Below are 17515 nucleotides of genomic sequence, written 5' to 3'. Positions count from 1 at the left end.
AAAATGAAAAGAGGATGAGAGAGCAAAATAAGGTAAAAAGGCACAGAGAGATACAGACAAAAACAAACAAAAAAGAGAAAAAGAGAGACAGAGAGAGTGAAATAAAGAGAGAGATAAAAAGTGAGAGAGAAAGGGAGGAAGAGAGAGAGAGAGAGATAGAAAGTGAGAGAATAAGGGTAGAAGAAAGAGAGTGAGAGAGAGAGAAAGAAATACAAGTACAGCATTTGTGAGAGGCACCTGGCTTTGACAACATCAAGCGGATAAATCTCAACCTGCACCTCTTTTTCTCTTGCGCTTCTCTGAATCTTGTCTCGCGGGCCGGATTCAATCGCTTAGCGGGCCTGATCTGGCCCGCGGGCCGCCTGTTTGACACCCCTGTTTTAAGGGGTCTGTAACGCCTACCACAGGGCAACAGGTCTACAAGATGGCGGCCGTGGTGACGGCTAATGACCACAAATGAGACTATTTAAAAAAAAAGAAGACAGGCCCAAACCAAACGATTGATACAATTATTGCGTGGTTATTGACCTGCATCTGTTTTAATCTTGTCTAACAGTTCTAACCTCAAACCTGGAATTGAGTCTCACTGGACCTGGCTAGCGACCACATCCTTTGATTAATGCACGTGCACGGCCCTCCGCGGGAGGAAAAGTGCCGGATCTCGATGGCCGGCAAAAATTTCCCCGCAGAGTGGAAGCCAAACGACATTCTTGGCTGGGCTGACCTCAGCTCATCGGGGAGGCGGAATGAATGTGAGACGGAAGACTTTTCTGATGCTAATACGGAACGTGTGTTTGTCTTGGAATCTGACTTTTTAACTCGGGCGGCAATAGTTTGTGTGAATGTATTTATAGGCGCAGCATCCCTAATGTTGATGCTGAGAAAGATGAAAAAGACAAGTTTTAGTTTTTTTATGTTTCTGTTAGTGAAGAGCTGTTTTAAAAGGATAGTGGGGCGTTCTGAGCGAAGGGCAGGGCTCTTCTATGATGTGGCAGGGGTAAACCAGTGAAAGCTGTCGGGCTCTGCTGTTGAACAAAAGAGTGTGTTGTGTCACCCTAACCCGAGTCACATGGCCGCTTTTTTTGTGTCCCGTTTCATCTGAAGGGACGATGGCGTGACCGACTTGGGTGCCGAGGTGCTTAACATGTCTGGGTGTTTGGGCATTCAGGTTGGCCATGGTATTTTTTTTTTTTTTTTTTTTTTGCTACTTTTTCGTTTTTGTTTATCTTTGTTTTTGTGTGTGTTTGTCTTGCTGTCAGTCACCCCTCTTGAGGGATATGACCAAGGTAGATAGATGGATAGATAGATAGATAGATAGATAGATAGATAGATAGATAGATAGATAGATAGATAGATAGATAGATAGATAGATAGATAGATAGATAGATAGATAGATAGATAGATAGATAGATAGATAGATAGATAGATAGATAGATAGATAGATAGATAGATAGATAGATAGATAGATAGATAGATAGATGGCTAGATGGATAGATAGATAGATAGATAGATAGATAGATAGATAGATAGATAGATAGATAGATAGATAGATAGATAGATAGATAGATAGATAGATAGATAGATAGATAGATAGATAGATAGATAGATAGATAGATAGATAGATAGATAGATAGATAGAGAGATAGATAGATAGATAGATAGATAGATAGATAGATAGATAGATAGATAGATAGATAGATAGATAGATAGATAGATAGATAGATAGATAGATAGATAGATAGATAGATAGATAGATAGATAGATAGATAGATAGATAGATAGATAGATGGATTGTAAACCAAACGAAATAAGAACTTTTCTACATTATTCAATTTTTTAATGGATAGGTAATCCTCCGTTAGGAAAAAAAAAAGCCTTGAAACGAGGAAAAAAATGGCTCTACTTGTTGTTAGCTTGTTGATGCTATCACAAATTGGAATTAGAATTATCTTAATTATATAGAGTTCCTACAGTTGAGTAGAATGTTTCCCTTGCTTCAAAGAGTTTTATCGCCTTGTGAACCGCTCAACCATTCACCTGAGAAGAGAAGCTGCTGCAATGTTGTGTTTATTTTTCTCTGGTCTGTTAGATGTTTCTTGTTTTACGATGGTGTTCTCCATCGAAACTGTGACTCGATTTTTTGTAACAAAATGGGGGAGCTGTTGCAGTTCTGGTCAGATGTGTATCAGGCTTTGACTCTGAAGCATCTCCTCATGAGGGAATATTGGTGTCGCTTGTCTCTCTTAATATGTGTTTTAATCAAAGATGTCAGGTAAAGGACCTAACAAAAACCATAATAAAGCTCTCTATAGGCTCTTTGATATTGATAAATTATCGATACTAATCTTTGTTTTGAAGCTATCGCTAATTGTATTTATTTGCACAGCCCCTGTAGAAAGCTAATGAAACGTTTGCTGTTTCTTAAATCAGTTTATGTCATGATTACTGATGCGGGGCACCTGAGGCTGCCCCGTTGGCGCCAACCCTGATTGGCTGTTGGACTCTTTTTAAACTCCCGTCTTCCGGAGGGAACCTGTCAAATCGTCTACGAACCTGTGCTCCCAGCTAGGCAAGCTTTTGTGACTCTCCGACTCCATCCTGCCCTGTTTTCTGTCTGATACCTGTTGCTGACTTCTTTTGTGGACCCGTTTATGTTTTTGCTCCTCTGCCCCGGCCATCGACCTGTTTTCTCGCTGCGAACGACTACTTCCGCGCGATACGGAAGTGCCTCTTCCACCTTCCTGCCATCTGCTACCCGTGACTGACAATTATCGGATCGTGGATGCAAGTCCTGTTCTCCTTTTTAATAAAAACTGAGTAAAACGAAGGCTATTGGGTCCCGTCTCCGTTCCTGTGACAGTTTACACAAAAATCCTGTCTAATTACTTCAAAAAAATATCAAATAAGCGTGTACAGATGCACAGGTACACAACCACTCGTACACACAACTAAACACATTTGTACTCGCGTACATTGTTGGTGTTCAGCCATGCAGAATGTCGTTATTTTCTTTTGGCTTCTCAATAGAATAGAATAGAATATACCTTTATTGCCATTGTTACAAATGGGCTAACATATTGTGACAACGAAATTGGGCATGACACTCCAGTTTTACACATAGTGGGGTATGAGCAAGAAGATAAAGGAACAGAGAAGATAATGTTATAAAACAAGGGGAATAAGCCTATAGTTATAATTTACATGGTATTTACACAAGAATGTCGGCATGTAGGATGTTACATACAGGGTTGTCGTGATAACGTTGTATCGTAACGGTTTTGCAATATCGCATTTGGTGCAAATAAACGCTGCAATTCCAAAGTTCCTCTTGGGTTAACGAGAAAAATGACAAATAATAACAATGATTACACCTTTACAGCTGTTACTTTGTGAGAAAATGTTATTGTAATCAAAGACAGATGTTTTAATCAAACCTGTGGTCTGTTTGAGGAATGATATAAGGCTTAAGTCGTACTAAAAATCTGGCATGTTATAGAATGGAATATACTTTTATTGTCATTGTTACAACATGGGTTGAATATATTATGACAACAAAATTGGACATGGCACTCCAGGTCCACATTTTACAGTCAGGATAAAGAAAATAAAGAAATAAAGGAACAAAGAAGATGTTTGTACTGTCCTTGTTGCATTGGTTTTGTTATCCTCCGGAGGTGGGTGTATGAAGGGGTGAGGGACAGACAGAGATGGCCAGATCCAACTAGATGTTTGATCTTACTGTGCACACGGTCCAGTGTTTTTTCCCTAATTGCTCGGTCCACGTATTGAATGGATTTGGAAAGTACAGTCCTTAAGCATGCCTGATTGAAGTCGCCGGCGAGGATTATGTAGTTAATCCTAATCATTGGTCAACCTGTGAAAGGACGTCTTCTGCGTGTTATTGAGAACCTAAAACTGTTTCAGGTACCGGTATTGAGAACCTCAATACCTAATAACTTCAGGGTAGACCAGTTTGAACCGCATGTTATCAGATGTATCATAAATCCAAGTCTTCAAGTTCCCATTTCCTTCCCATGAGAACATTATGGCTCTTTTAAATAAACACAATTATAACAATAACAGTGTATTCAACTTATAACTTATAGTTCTTGCAAGGCTTGTTATTGTCACGGTTGCCATGGCGCCCAATTGGCCAGCAGCGGCTCGTTGACATATTGGCTTCCATTCTGTTTAAGCTCAGTGCTCTCACTCTCCCTTTGTCAGTCCGTCAACGAACCTCTGTTTCCTGTCCGGTATTGTTCCCGTCCATTTTTGTCCTGTTTATTATTGATCTACAGGTTCGTTCCCGTCTAGTTTGTCCTGTTCAATTTCCATATCCTGTTTGGATATCAATCGTGTCCGTCCCGTCCTGTCTGGTATCGACCCCATCTGTCCGATATCTGCTCCGGCAATTGGTATCGACCTCGTCGGCCTCTGGCTTCCTGTCATTCTCAACCAGACTACTGCCTAACGTGCATGACTGCCCTATTACCCGTAAAATAAAGGGTTTGTATGAAAAACGTCACGCGTTTGGGTTCTCCTTCTGTTCCGGTTCTTGACAGTTACATAATCTCATGACGAGATCTGAAACTTTTCCTTCTATAAGCTCCCTGTAAGTGAATGTTGTGCATGGTCCCTAATTAGGACACTCGTTAGAGTGATTGAGAATTATGATGTAATCGAGCCCCCTTCAAAGCATACAAGTATTCTGAATCAGAAAGTTTTATTTGTGGATAGGGAGATGGATAGATAGATGTGAGGGCCGAGTGGGGCCCTTTTTCAGACCGGGAGTTTTATACCCAAAGGCAACCCACTTAGGAGCACGAAGGCCTACAAAAGTTCCCGAGACAGTAAGCTTCTTAGCCTAGTTTTCACACATTTTAAAACAGAGAAGCTCTGCTCGCATGCAACCTGAGTACAGGAAAGGGTCAACAGGAATTCACAGTGGCTTGCATAACTATTTCAGACTTCAAATATAAAGATATAAAACTGTAATTTCTTGTGAAGCATCAACAATAAGTGGGACACAATCACGAAGTGGAACACACTTTATTGGATATTTTAAACTTTGGGTGTGCAAAATTATTCAGCCCCTTTACTTTTAGTACACCAAACTCTGTCCAAAAGATCAGTGAGGATCTTTGAATGATTCAATGTTGATCTAAATGACTAACGATGATCAATGGAGTCCACCTGTGTGTAATCAAGTCTCTGTATAAATGCCCCTGCACTGTGATGGTCTCAGAGGTCTGTTTAAAGTGCAGAGAGCATCATGAAGAACGAGGAACACACCAGGCAGGCCCGAGATACTGTTGTGGAGAGGTTTAAAGCTGGATTTGTTCAAAGGGGCCAAATAGTTTCGCAAGCCACTGTAGAATAGAACTTCTTGATGGAACTGAAACGGACGAATGACATGAACGACAGATTTCTAAAAAAATAAGGAGGATGGATTTTTTTTGCACCGGTACAAAAGGATTATTCGTTGAGTCTGTGTGTGTGTGTGAATGGGTAAGTGTGAAGCACATTGTAAAGAGCTTTGGGAGGTCTTTATTGACTTGAAAAGCGCTATATAAATGCACCATTTACAATTTATGATTTTTATTTTATGTTCCTGCTTAATATTACTGCATTATTATTCCATAGCACTTTTTTTACAATGCGCTATATTTGATGCAATATTGTCAGGGTTGGGTAGGGTTACTTTAACTGGATTACTTTCAATGACTTTTGGATTACTCCGATACCAAATATGCTATTAAAAGACAAATTAAACTAAATATGAATAAAATGACTAAATTTTGTGCAGGCTTGGGGAGTAACGGAATACATGGAACGGCAAAAAACTGTTGGCAAGCTGTTTGGATTTATTTTCATTTTGTTTCTGTGGCATTTTTTGTTCGTTTTGCCGGAGATCAAAGAGATCAAAGCCAGGAGAGAAATCTTACCACGTGTTGTGAGTCATAATTGTATTCATATTTAGTTTCTTTTGTCATCTATTAGCATATTTGGTATTGGAGTCATCCAAAATTAATTGAAAGTAATCAAGTTAAAGTAACCCTACCCAACCCTGAATATTGTTATGCACTATTTTTCTTTTTATTTTATTTTTGTCTTTTAAATCTTTACCATGTGTTTATCTTGGAGGGTCATGTCTAATCTCGTCCATGACAATAAAAACAATTATAATTCTTATATTGTGGTGTTCTTTCCTTATTATATTCACAAACTGGTTTATTTTCTTTTAAGTTTCCTTTGAATAGAGGGACACAAAAATGAGAGGACACATTCATAAATATTTGAATTACAGTTTCTGGGCCAACTGCTTTCATTCAAATGTTAAAAAAACAGCCAATCATATGCAGGCACACAATTCTCAAACTGCGCACAACAGCAGCCTCTACTGGTCAAATTGCCAAACAGCAGCACATTATTTTAAAAAAGGGAGTAGAAAATTATGCTTACTATGGTTATTTTATTCAAGCGAAATTAATACGTATGAAAGGAGGATAATAACTTAATTTTAATAAGCACAATAATGGGACAAGAGAAGAAATCCAGATCATAATATTAAATAAGAATTATCTATAATATTTCATTAACTAACGTAAACATTGATATTAAGGTTGTACCCTTTGGATCGCTTTCCAAAAATTAAAAAAACAAAATATTTTTAAATATTATAGGGCAAATCAGAATTATCTTTAGCATGATATTAAAATAAAAGCATATTGCAACTGCAGTTAAATAGATGATTAACACACATTAGTTTTAAAATAAAAGACGACATGTATAAAAATAATCTTTTATTACTGTTTATCAACATTTATCGAACAATGCAAGAGTGAGGGTTGTTTTTCCCCCCTGTGTAATTTACTTTTCCATAAACTGACAAATGCTGCCCCCTGCTGGCGAAAGATTCCCCATAAAATGATTGTATTGTGTTAGTCTCGATTTAATCTCAATAACAGTAAAAACGAATGTGACATATCCTAAAAACGATTAATTCGTTAAAAAAAGGAAAATCCCAAATTAGACAACACTGCATCAAAATACTGCTCCAGGTGAGGCTCGAACTCACAACCTCGGCATTGCTCTACAGTGTACTGTCATATAAGTACCGCGCGCTAACCGATTGCGCCACTGGAGCCCGGCGATATCCGTAAGCACTAACGTTTATGAACAACAGCCAGGTCGAAAACCATTAAAGTGTTGTATTGTATAGGATAATTGCTAAAATAATCTTATTTGTGGGAAGTGTTTAGAGAAAAGAGCAAATATTAATTGCTCGATGTACTTTGTGTATTTCTGGAAATCCTGACTTGATGTAATACATTTAAAACTACAGTAGGCCTTCTTTCGTGAACACATAACTTAAATAACTTATAGCTTATTCGCAATAATCTATAATAATTGCACTTCTCCCTTTAAAAAAACCCAATACATGTTTTTATTGGGCTTGGGTATTTGTTATTAAATATAAACATACACATTACTTACATTAACATAAAGACAACTATGAAAGATTAAATATTATACATTGGGCCAAATTTCGAAGCACTGTGTTGTAAATATTGTTTTTCAATTCTCCCGATAGTCTGTAGTTCTCGCTCTTTTAACACTTTATTACATGTTTTTTTGGGAGTGCCATGTCTAATCTCGTTGCATACAATGTTTCACAACGTGGAGATAGACCGATACCATGGATCGATACCATAGATCAATAGACGGACGGTCAGATACAGAAAGAGAGATAGATAGGGAAAGAGATAGATAGATATAGATGGATAGAGAGATATAGATTCAGATTCAGATCTACTTTAATGTCATTCTAGTACACGTGTATACAGAACTATCTATGCTACAAGTAGATCCTACAATATGGATAGAGAAAGAGAGATAGAGATAGATAGATACCATTGATAAATACCATCGACACCATAGATACCATAGACACCATAGACCATAGATGGATACTTTATTCATCCCCGTAGGGAAACTCACACTTCCAGCAGTATCCTTGTGTTGAAAAATAAAATAATAAAGATATAAAACACAAAAAATACCCATTACAAAGTTTTACACACTGTAATAAAAATAGGGTAATATGCAAATAATGGGTTTGATGTGGGCTTTCACTCCCCCGGGTGGAGTTAAAGAGCCTCATGGCATGAGGAAGAAATAATCTCCAAATCGATGACACTACAGACAGTTACATTCAACAAGTCAAACATTTTGTCGAAGGGACGTTGTGTATTATTGTTATTCTAATCATCATTGCCCTTATTGTTTATTCATATTAGTTAATGTGCAAAGTTTGTTTACATAACATTGGACTCACCTAAAGGGAACGGACATGATTGTCCGCCATCTTGCTGCTAAGGGTACTCCCAAAACCCTTGTGAAAAGGCAGGGGACAAAAGAAATGAGAAAAGATACGAAGCAGTTTAGGCCTCCTTAGTTTGTATTGTTCCTTGTGCTTTGTAGCACTCGATTTTTTTTGCACTTTGTTATAAAACAACCCACGTTGAAATATTAGTGTCATTTGGGAAAAACGGTCTTTAGCACACACGGAAAATAGCGTGCACTACGCTAACTCTGCGTAGGTAACTGCGGTAATACTACTACAAAGATAAGATAGAATACTTTATATTATACTCCTAGTTTTTTATTTTAGTGGTTAAAAAAAACACGATTGAGATATCTTACAGAGTTTAAGTGAACACACATAACGACGAGCATTATTCAAAATGGTCACGTGACTTAAACATTTATTGGAACTTTTAAAAAAGGAGAAAATAATGCATCGTCAAATTCATCTTTCTTTTTCTTCTTCTTGTCCCGTTCCTTCTTCTTCTTCTTCTTGTTAGACTTTACTTTTGAGTTATGTTCTTGGTCATCGCTGCTGTTATCGCTTTCGCTGTTGTCCTCTTCAGCTTTTTTTTTTTTAAATCTCTTCTCTTTTTTTAAAAAGTCGCGTTTAAACCTTGCTCATGGATTCTCCCTCCTTCTTAACTTTCGTGTTCCTTCTTCGCATATGGGGGGTTAGCACAAAGCGCTATGAGCTGTGACTCCTTCTGAATCTGCTCGAGTACATCAGGTTCTTTTCCAGCCTTGCAACGTTGATCGTCTTTTGAGTCGTTGATCCTTTTTAAAATGAGTTTGATTTGTTGTTTTCTACCTTGTGCTACCTTTTTCCTGGCTGATTTGGCTGAGACGTATCCTCTAAGAATAGAGAGTACCTTTGTCTCTGGTTCCACCGGTATTTGCTATTAAAAAAAAACAAACAAAAAAAAAAACAACAGCAACAAAAAGTTATTTCCATGAGAATTCCACCATATTTGCCAGGTCATAAATGACATTTTTTACGAGCGATCAGACCTGAGGTTAATGTACAGTTTTGGCTGAATTGTAAATCCGTATTTTTTTTATACAGACGCTCCCCTGCTTACGACCATTCCACTTACGAAAAACGGTAGATACGAACATTTTTTTCGGGATGTGGAAATATGTCGGACATTGCTGCAAGTTGGATTTTGGATTGTGTGCACCTTTTTCCAAGTATGAGACATTACTGTAGTGCTTCTTTCCGCCGCGTGGAACTGTGAGAGCTTACCCAGCATGCACCCCGAAGAAAAAAATCTGGCTTCTAGTTCCTAGTTCATGTGTAAACGCACTGCACTATAGTTCTACAGCGCTGAGAACTTTCACAGTTTTATTGTTTAATATCTTGTGCATCCATTCAATATGGTTGGTGTAAAGTGTAAAGAAGAAGCGAGCCGTTTCTTTTGAAACGAAAGTGGAATAAGAAAGCTTCATGCGGTTGAGAAAATTGTTGGATCGCTTTTTTTTTTTGGCCACTTTTTTTTTTACCACGGAAGAGAAACTAGCCTTACTCTTGAAGCCCATCTTACAAAAGTAAGTTAAACCTTACTTTATTTATCTTTATAGAGCATAATATTTTATGAAATGTTTAGTTCTTAGTACAAAACAATACAGGTTACTTATACAAGCCATAAACATGCTTATATACACCTCAAACATACAAAATATAGCACTGAAGCAACTTACGAGCACATTCAACTCACGGACGATCGTCCGGAACCTATCTGAATAGCAATTATCAGACACCGAGATTCAACTCTGTTAGATATGTACAATAGGATAACACTAGTACATAAAGTCCCAGTTCGCCTTTTATCAGGCTAATGTGTTTTGAACGAAAGTCCAACTTTCAAATAGCTGGCTACTGTTTTCTGTACTCACTTTTTTTAATCATCTTTTTAGTTTGTTTATCAAGATATTTAGCAAACGTATTGCAAAAAAAAAAAACACAATTCTGAGCTTGCCCTATTGCATTTTCAGTTTTTCAATGCGTAATCTGGTAATAAAACGTAGTACTTAAAAAGATAATATTTTGCTTCAAGCGAATTTAAATGAATGGTCTCGTGTGTGTATATATATATCAATAGCATATCATTGCTGCCATTCACAAAAGACGTCTCACCGATTTTTTGGGTCAAATTTATTTTTTTGCGTGAATCAAATGTTTATAAAGAAAAAAGGTGCAAAACTGCTAAGAGGAAAAAATATCCCCAAAATGATAAGCATCTTCATGCAATAACGGCGATATGACAAAAAATATATATAACTACATCATCTTTTTTCTCATATTACCAAGCGATCGAGACTAAATCTGCAGAGAGCAAAAATCCAATTCACGTGCTTCCTTTGGCCCCGGTCTCTCTGCCAAATATTTTAACACGACACGGCGAGCAACTAAAAAGGTTTGCTTGCATCTGCCCCATAGAATACTTCAGTAGGTTTTTCTCTCCATTTTCATAAAACTTAATAAGATGACGACATAGTTCGGACTTGGCAAACTTGAATATTGAGGTTACAGATACTCTCAATAATAATGTAAATCTTGTATTGAATAATTGCCAGAACGAGATGAATGATAAAACAATCATCTGTAAAATACAGCTATGTTTTCCCCATTTGATATCCATCTAATAAAGTGACGGTATATCAATTGCATAAGTAAATACTCACGTGAGGATGGGAAGCTGCGTGCTTTTCAGCAGTTGACAACTCGCAGAATAATTCCTCACATTTTTGGCAGTAAAACACCATCACTGGCTTAATAAAATATTTCCCTGCAAAAGTATCGATTTAAAGTGAGAATATATTGAGATTATTCAACGTGTAAATAATAAACGGACATAACTACCTTCCCCTTCGAGGATGTCCCCTATTTCTTTCATCGCACTTTGAGCGTGGCACATTTTCAAGTGTTTGGCTTCTCTCCTAAGTATTCCTGAGTGGTTCGGACCATGTGTAGATCGCTGGAATTTAAATCAACAAATGTTAAAACAATGAGTGGTCATATCAGAATATTTTACTACAGTATTTTTTGAACGATTGTCTGATATCTGTATAATAGTATCAGAAAAAAATAGCAATTACACTCAGGGGCTTGAATTATGTGACATCCTTTATTTCGAGGATAGGTTGCAAACCAGTGTTTAAGGGGAGAATGAATACTAGAGCAAATTATTTTAGGTGTTAAAAGCTCAGTTTTTTTCAAACTCTAAATTGAAGCTATTTACCGTATTTTCACGACTATGAGGCGCACCCCCCAAAAAGTTTTTATGTCCTCCATTTTCGATACACAAGGCGCATCGGACTATAAGGTGTTACAGCGGGAACGTGGACAAAACAGTCAGATAGTTCAGTCAAACTTATCAACCCCTTAACATTTCGACGGCTCGCAAAGACGCAAATCCGTGTCTCAGACACGGACAGACACGGTGTCTGTACGACGTCACCAATCATTCAATGCGTTATTCCATGTATCATTAGGAAGGTTAAACTCTTGGGATTCAAGGAATGCCAACCATTTCTTAGTTTCTATTTTCTTTTTCGCTGGCAAATGTGTGGGCAGCAACGTAAGGATTTCATTGTGCAGGTAAATGTGGTTCTTTACCAAGCAAATGCCATTAACAAACACTTTGAATTGAACTGAATTTAAAAATACACTCATCACAGAAACATCAAGATCAGTCTGAAACATGATAGTGGGAAAATATAAAGACGGGGTAGCTCACCAAAGTCGTCTAGCAGCCATCACATTCAATAATAATACTCAACCATGGTCCTTTTACAACCGGGAGTGTAGTAAATCCAACTGTGTCCAATATTTTCACACTCCAAAACACGCAACAATGCCGACAAATCAAAGAAAAAAATCCGCCGATCAGCATCTGCATTGATAGACGTTGCTTGTTGCTAACCATATTTTTAGCCCCATAATTCCTGTTTACAAATACAGAGTAGTAAAACATGTTTTCTCCATGCCGTAGAGCAACCTAACAATGATTCACATCTTTTTGGCCAATTGCAAGCTTTACGAGCCTGTAAATGCTAAAAAGGACCCGCTTCCTTTACCTCCGAATAACTTTAGCCAATAGTGACCGATTCAAATGATTGACACATTGATTAGGAAATGAAACACCTGTATATATATATATATATCCCAGCATACACCGCCTACTAATTTGCTTACGGGTGAAAATTTAGTCGGCGGCTGCTTACATTAGTTACGAGACCTAACGACTCAATATCGATCCATATATAAGGTGCACTGTATTACAAGGCGCATGGTCAGCTTTTGAAAAAAAAAAAAAGGCTTTTAGGTGCGCCTTATAGTCGTGAAAATATATTCAAATCAGGACATTTACAAAAGAATGTGTACCATTTGTTTTCCAGAGATTCAAGGACCAAAAATTGATAATTAAGAAGCACTAATGCAAAGTACGAATTATAAACTACTTTAAATTGTATCTAATGAATCCATTATGGTAGTTTTTAGAGCCAAACGAGATGAGAAGTGTGTTAGACATTATTCGTGGAACTAGATATTGGATAAAAATAGATTATGACGAATATGTTCATGTCTCGGTTTAAATATTTTCAGTTTAATTTCCTTTTGTTGGTATTTAAAACAAATATATTGCTTACCTTTTTTGTTTGATAAGATTTCCAAAATCTTTTAGGGGTATTGCCTTTTACTTGATTTGCCACGGTTGCTTGAAAAAGCAGAAAGAAAATGTGAGTCAACATAAAAGAAATCACGGTATGGTTTTCAACTTGGAGAAACAATCCATCAAACAGACAACATAAGGTAAATTATTTTTATAACTGTTGGGGATTCCACAAAAACAAGATAAGGGACGTCTTGGTTGAATTTAGCCTTAATTCAGTTGCATAAATGCGGGTTCAATTTAGCTTAGCTTGGTTACAATGGTGATTGTTTGCATTAGTATAATTATTCTGCATTAAAGAAATTACATAAAGGCTATATTATCTGTAATTATCATTATTCAACATTTATATAAAAAATAAGGACGACAAAAACAGACTCTTTTCCAACATCGCAACCAGTCTTTTTGTTCAAATTCTTTAAGACATTTTTTAATGTTTCACACACATTACCATCCGGATTAGCTAAAACACTGGATGAGAGATCATCCAGAATATTGGATTCTGAGTTAGTACGGTACTGCCGTGCTCCTTTGAGCTAGCTAGTCATGAGTGATTTTTTTTACATTTTGGTTTCTCCTTTGTGGTGTAATCGGCACCATACAAGAACAACTCTTCATCTTCGCAGTTATCAGCTATTGAAGCTACTGAAGCTGTCTGATTTGCTGGTTGAATCCAAGAGAAGTCTCTGTCGGCTCTTTCATGAGGCAGAGGCATGCTTTGATTTTCCAGCGGCGAGTCATGTTGTTCCTTATGAGAGTCACCTTGCCCTTTTTCTATTTGTTTTGAGACCTGCGGAGAAAGATGTATCGAAAACACTGCATGTTTAAGCGTCATTAACTAAATAACTACGACTTCATTTTGAATCATAGTTTGTCAAATGAAATCAGGGTATCTGCCAAATAAGATTTTACTGTTTTTATTTACCGCAAGAATTTACCTGGGCACCCGTATGATGCGGCAGGGGTAAACCAGTAAAAGCTGTCGGGCCCTGCTGTTGAACAGAAGAGACTGTTGTGTCACTCTGACCCGAGTGACATGGCCGCTCTCTGGTGTCCTGTTTCATCTGGAGGGACAAAAGCATGACCAACTTATGTACAATTGGGTTGGCCATGGTCCAAAAAATGTTGTGTGTGTTTTTTCCCCCTTTTATTTTCTTTTTATTGAGGTTACAGATACTCTCAATAATAATGTATATGTTTGTCTTGCTGTCGGTCACCCCTCTTGATGGATATGACCAAGGTAAATGGATAGATTTACCACAAATTCTGAACTACAGAGCACATCTTATTAAAAGGTGCTTAAACTTAAGACCGAAACGCAATTATCTTTTATACAAGCCTCACCGGACTTTAAGCCGCAAACCTGACTGGGTCATTTTCAGTTCTACTCAGAGATAGTTACTTCACGTGTTTTTGGATTACATTCAAGATGGCGGTAACAAATACAAGCACATATTCACTACTCTGCTGAAAGAAAACACAAATGGGGGCTGAGACACCTACAATTGTGAGCCCTGTATTTGTAGACAACAACGCCCGGGAAACTCTACTGTGGAGCAGGCGTTAGCAACCTTTTTGGTGTGGAGTGCCACTTTGAGATTTCCTTGTAAATCAGTGTGCCACACGAAGAATAATGACTCGCACAACAATTTTTTTATATCCGGCAGAGCTGTCATTTTACAGCAATCCAAATACACAACATAGATATACATTGAAATCGTATAACTGACCAATTTATCTTCCACTATTCTTGTTCATCAATAAACTAAGAAAATTAATGTGAGCAATATGTGGAAAGTCCTGTAGACATCTATAACTTCGACTTTTTAACACATGAATCAACCACAATCAACCATTTTACATCAACAATGAACTACAATCAAAAACCAATCATCAATGAAATCTTATTGCAGACAATATGAAAATTCGAAACACTGACGCTTTTTTAAAATATTCGCCATTAGTAAATGGTTTTCCGTACTTTGCTATGCAGTGAGCAATGTGATAGCTAGCTTCAGTGGTGTTTTTAGGAGTGACAAAGTTTTTAGGGTCTGTGTTTGTTTGCCGTACCTGGATACAGCGCGTTTTAATGTCTCTGCCTTGAATTCATGTTCATGTTTCGTCTCTTAATAACGTTTAACACTTGATGTGCGAGGTACTCACTCTCCAGGCATAATGCACAAACATTACTGTAATTTATTGCACAGGTCCCCGGTCGTCTGTCCACGCCGGCTGAGAATACGATTTTTTTTGCTAAGGTAAGTGTAAACACTTATGCCACCTACATAAAAACATAGAAAGTCAACCGTCAAATATAGCTATATTTTAAGCCACATGCCTTTAACAAATTCAGAGCAATCCACTTGCTATTACTGTTGCTACACATATGTTACATAGTCATATTCTTTCTCTAATACCTTTTATTTCAGGTGATTGGAATTAAGGCCGTGCAATTTATGCAATATATGAATGAATGAATGACCTACCTGAGCAGATAGTATTGCCTTTTTGAGTAAAGGAAGCTTTTTTTCCATGTCCTTGTCTTGCATGATTCTCTTAAGTCCTTCCAACAAAATAGCACTTCTGTTGTCACCAGTGAGACTGGGGCTTCTTTTCCGCTTTATGCTTTCAGCATACTTTTCCACACTTTTACTTCGTGCACGAGAATGCCGGGGTGGACTTTGACTGCGAAGTTTGCTTCTTGCTTGACTTTTTACAAGAGCACGGCTTTTGCTTTTTCCTTTACTCCGACTTCTGCTCCGTGCAGGGCTTTTGCTTTTTCCTCTACTCCGACTTCTGCTCCGTGCACGGCTCTTGGCTTGAAATTTTCTGCAGTCAGGACTCCTGCTCCTACTTTTGTTCCGGGTCACATTCTTTGAGGAAGGTTGGTATGACTTCATACTTTCATTTAGGATACTGGCTGATTTTAAGGTATCCGCCATGTTATGTGCCATGTTTCCTTTAAGATAGTCTGGAAAAGGTTTATTTTCAGCTATACATCTCAAAAACTCCACTCCAGCTAAGTCCCTGAAAATAATAAGTTGAGAGCATCATCAAACTGTTCCATCTTTGACTTTCATTTATATGTGCAATGACATACCTGTCTGATGTATTATTGGCAGGTTTTTCTTTCCACTGAGATACAGGAAGTTGTGATGGTGGTGCCTGAGAGGCAAACTGCTGGCTGCCTCCCAGAGTAATCAATGTACTATGGTTTATGGAGAAGTTGCTGCAGTGGGACTGAGAGTATTCAGATTTACAGTTAATGGGATTTCGCATATAACAACGGTGGCAGTTGTAGCATGTAAAAAGTACAATTTCAAATTTTACATTTCTGCTCCTGGTACCTATAGCAGAAAAAAAGAAAAGTGTCATCATACACTGTGGACCATAATATCTTACAGTTGGAAAAATTGATTGTTTTCTCAGGAACCGTCCTCTTATGGTTCAGATCCTACCTCTCAAAAAGGACGCACAGTGTTAAATATGGTGAAATGACATCTGAGCCCTTTAGTGTTACCTGTGGTGTTCCGCAGGGTTCAGTACTTGCCCCCCTTCTTTTCAGCATTTACATGCTTCCATGAGGTGATATTATTTGCAAGTATAATATCAGTTTCCATTGCTATGCAGATGAAAATCAACTATATTTTCTGATGGAGGAATCTGCCACACTGAATTGTGGAAATTTGGAGGCCTGCTTCACTGAGATAAAATAATGGATGTCACTCAACTTCTTGCACCTTAACTCTGAAAAGACCGAAATGTTAGTTATTGGTCCATCGAAATGCTGTGACTTGTTCTCAAAAACTGCTATTAACATTGACAACTGTAAGATGACCCAGAGTGACCCAGTTAAAAACGTAGGTGTCATGTTTGACCCCAATTTGTCCTTTCAAACACACGTGAAGAATACTACTAGAACAGCTTTCTTCCATCTTCGCAACATTGCTAAAATTTGTCCTATGCTGTCTCAGTCAGATGCAGAGATTATAATTCACACGTTTGTTACTTCCCGTATCGATTAATGTAATGCACTACTCTCCGGTCCAAAATCAAGAGCCTTCAGCTGGTACAAAATACTGCAGCGAGGCTTTTAACTAAGACAAGAAAGTTTGATGACATTACCCCGATTTTAGCTAACCAGCATTGGCTCCCTGTTAGCTTAAGGCGTGATTTTAAGGTTCTGTTGGTATTATACAAAATCAAACATGGACTTGCTCCCTCATATCTTTCAGATTTAATTTCCCCCTAAGTTCCGGTCTGGAGCCTTCACTCTGAAAATGCCGGTGTACTCGTGTTCCCAAGAGCCAAGAAGAGATACGCAGGTTCGAGAGCGTTCTCCATCCAGGACCCTGTGCTGTGGACAGCTCTCCCCCTGAGATTCGATCTGCAACCTCAGTGGAAATGTCTAAATCTAAGCTTAAAACACACTTCTACTCTATAGCATATGAATAAGCTATACTTGATCTTGA

General features: G+C 37.8%; 1 protein-coding gene and 1 non-coding gene across 2 annotated transcripts in view; both read right to left on the bottom strand.

The window, feature by feature from the left end:
• Positions 1 to 7053: 7053 nt before the first annotated feature.
• trnai-uau (transfer RNA isoleucine (anticodon UAU)) lies at positions 7054 to 7147 on the bottom strand. The gene is made up of 2 exons: positions 7110 to 7147; positions 7054 to 7089 (listed from the first exon to the last, which is right to left on the bottom strand). It is a non-coding gene; the product is annotated as a tRNA-Ile (tRNA).
• A 1604-nt stretch (positions 7148 to 8751) lies between these two features.
• The window catches only part of LOC148354435 (uncharacterized), a 10812-nt gene continuing 2048 nt past the window's right edge, over positions 8752 to 17515 (bottom strand). Inside the window, exons 2-9 of the mRNA XM_088351671.1 lie at positions 16144 to 16283; positions 15530 to 16070; positions 13982 to 14107; positions 13608 to 13833; positions 13021 to 13088; positions 11231 to 11345; positions 11053 to 11156; positions 8752 to 9266 (exon numbers count right to left, since the gene is read on the bottom strand). Of these exons, the coding sequence (XP_088207797.1) occupies positions 9009 to 9266; positions 11053 to 11156; positions 11231 to 11345; positions 13021 to 13088; positions 13608 to 13833; positions 13982 to 14107; positions 15530 to 16070; positions 16144 to 16283 (1578 nt within the window). The 3' untranslated portion in view covers positions 8752 to 9008. The remainder of the gene's footprint in view (positions 9267 to 11052; positions 11157 to 11230; positions 11346 to 13020; positions 13089 to 13607; positions 13834 to 13981; positions 14108 to 15529; positions 16071 to 16143; positions 16284 to 17515) is intronic.

Source organism: Urocampus carinirostris, chromosome 13 (genome assembly GCF_059441175.1).
Source record: "Urocampus carinirostris isolate Australia breed hairy pipefish chromosome 13, RoL_Ucar_1.0, whole genome shotgun sequence".
Classification (NCBI taxonomy): domain Eukaryota; kingdom Metazoa; phylum Chordata; class Actinopteri; order Syngnathiformes; family Syngnathidae; genus Urocampus; species Urocampus carinirostris.
The sequence above is the reverse complement of the archived record's forward strand: the minus strand, read 5'-3'. Positions and strand labels throughout refer to the sequence as shown.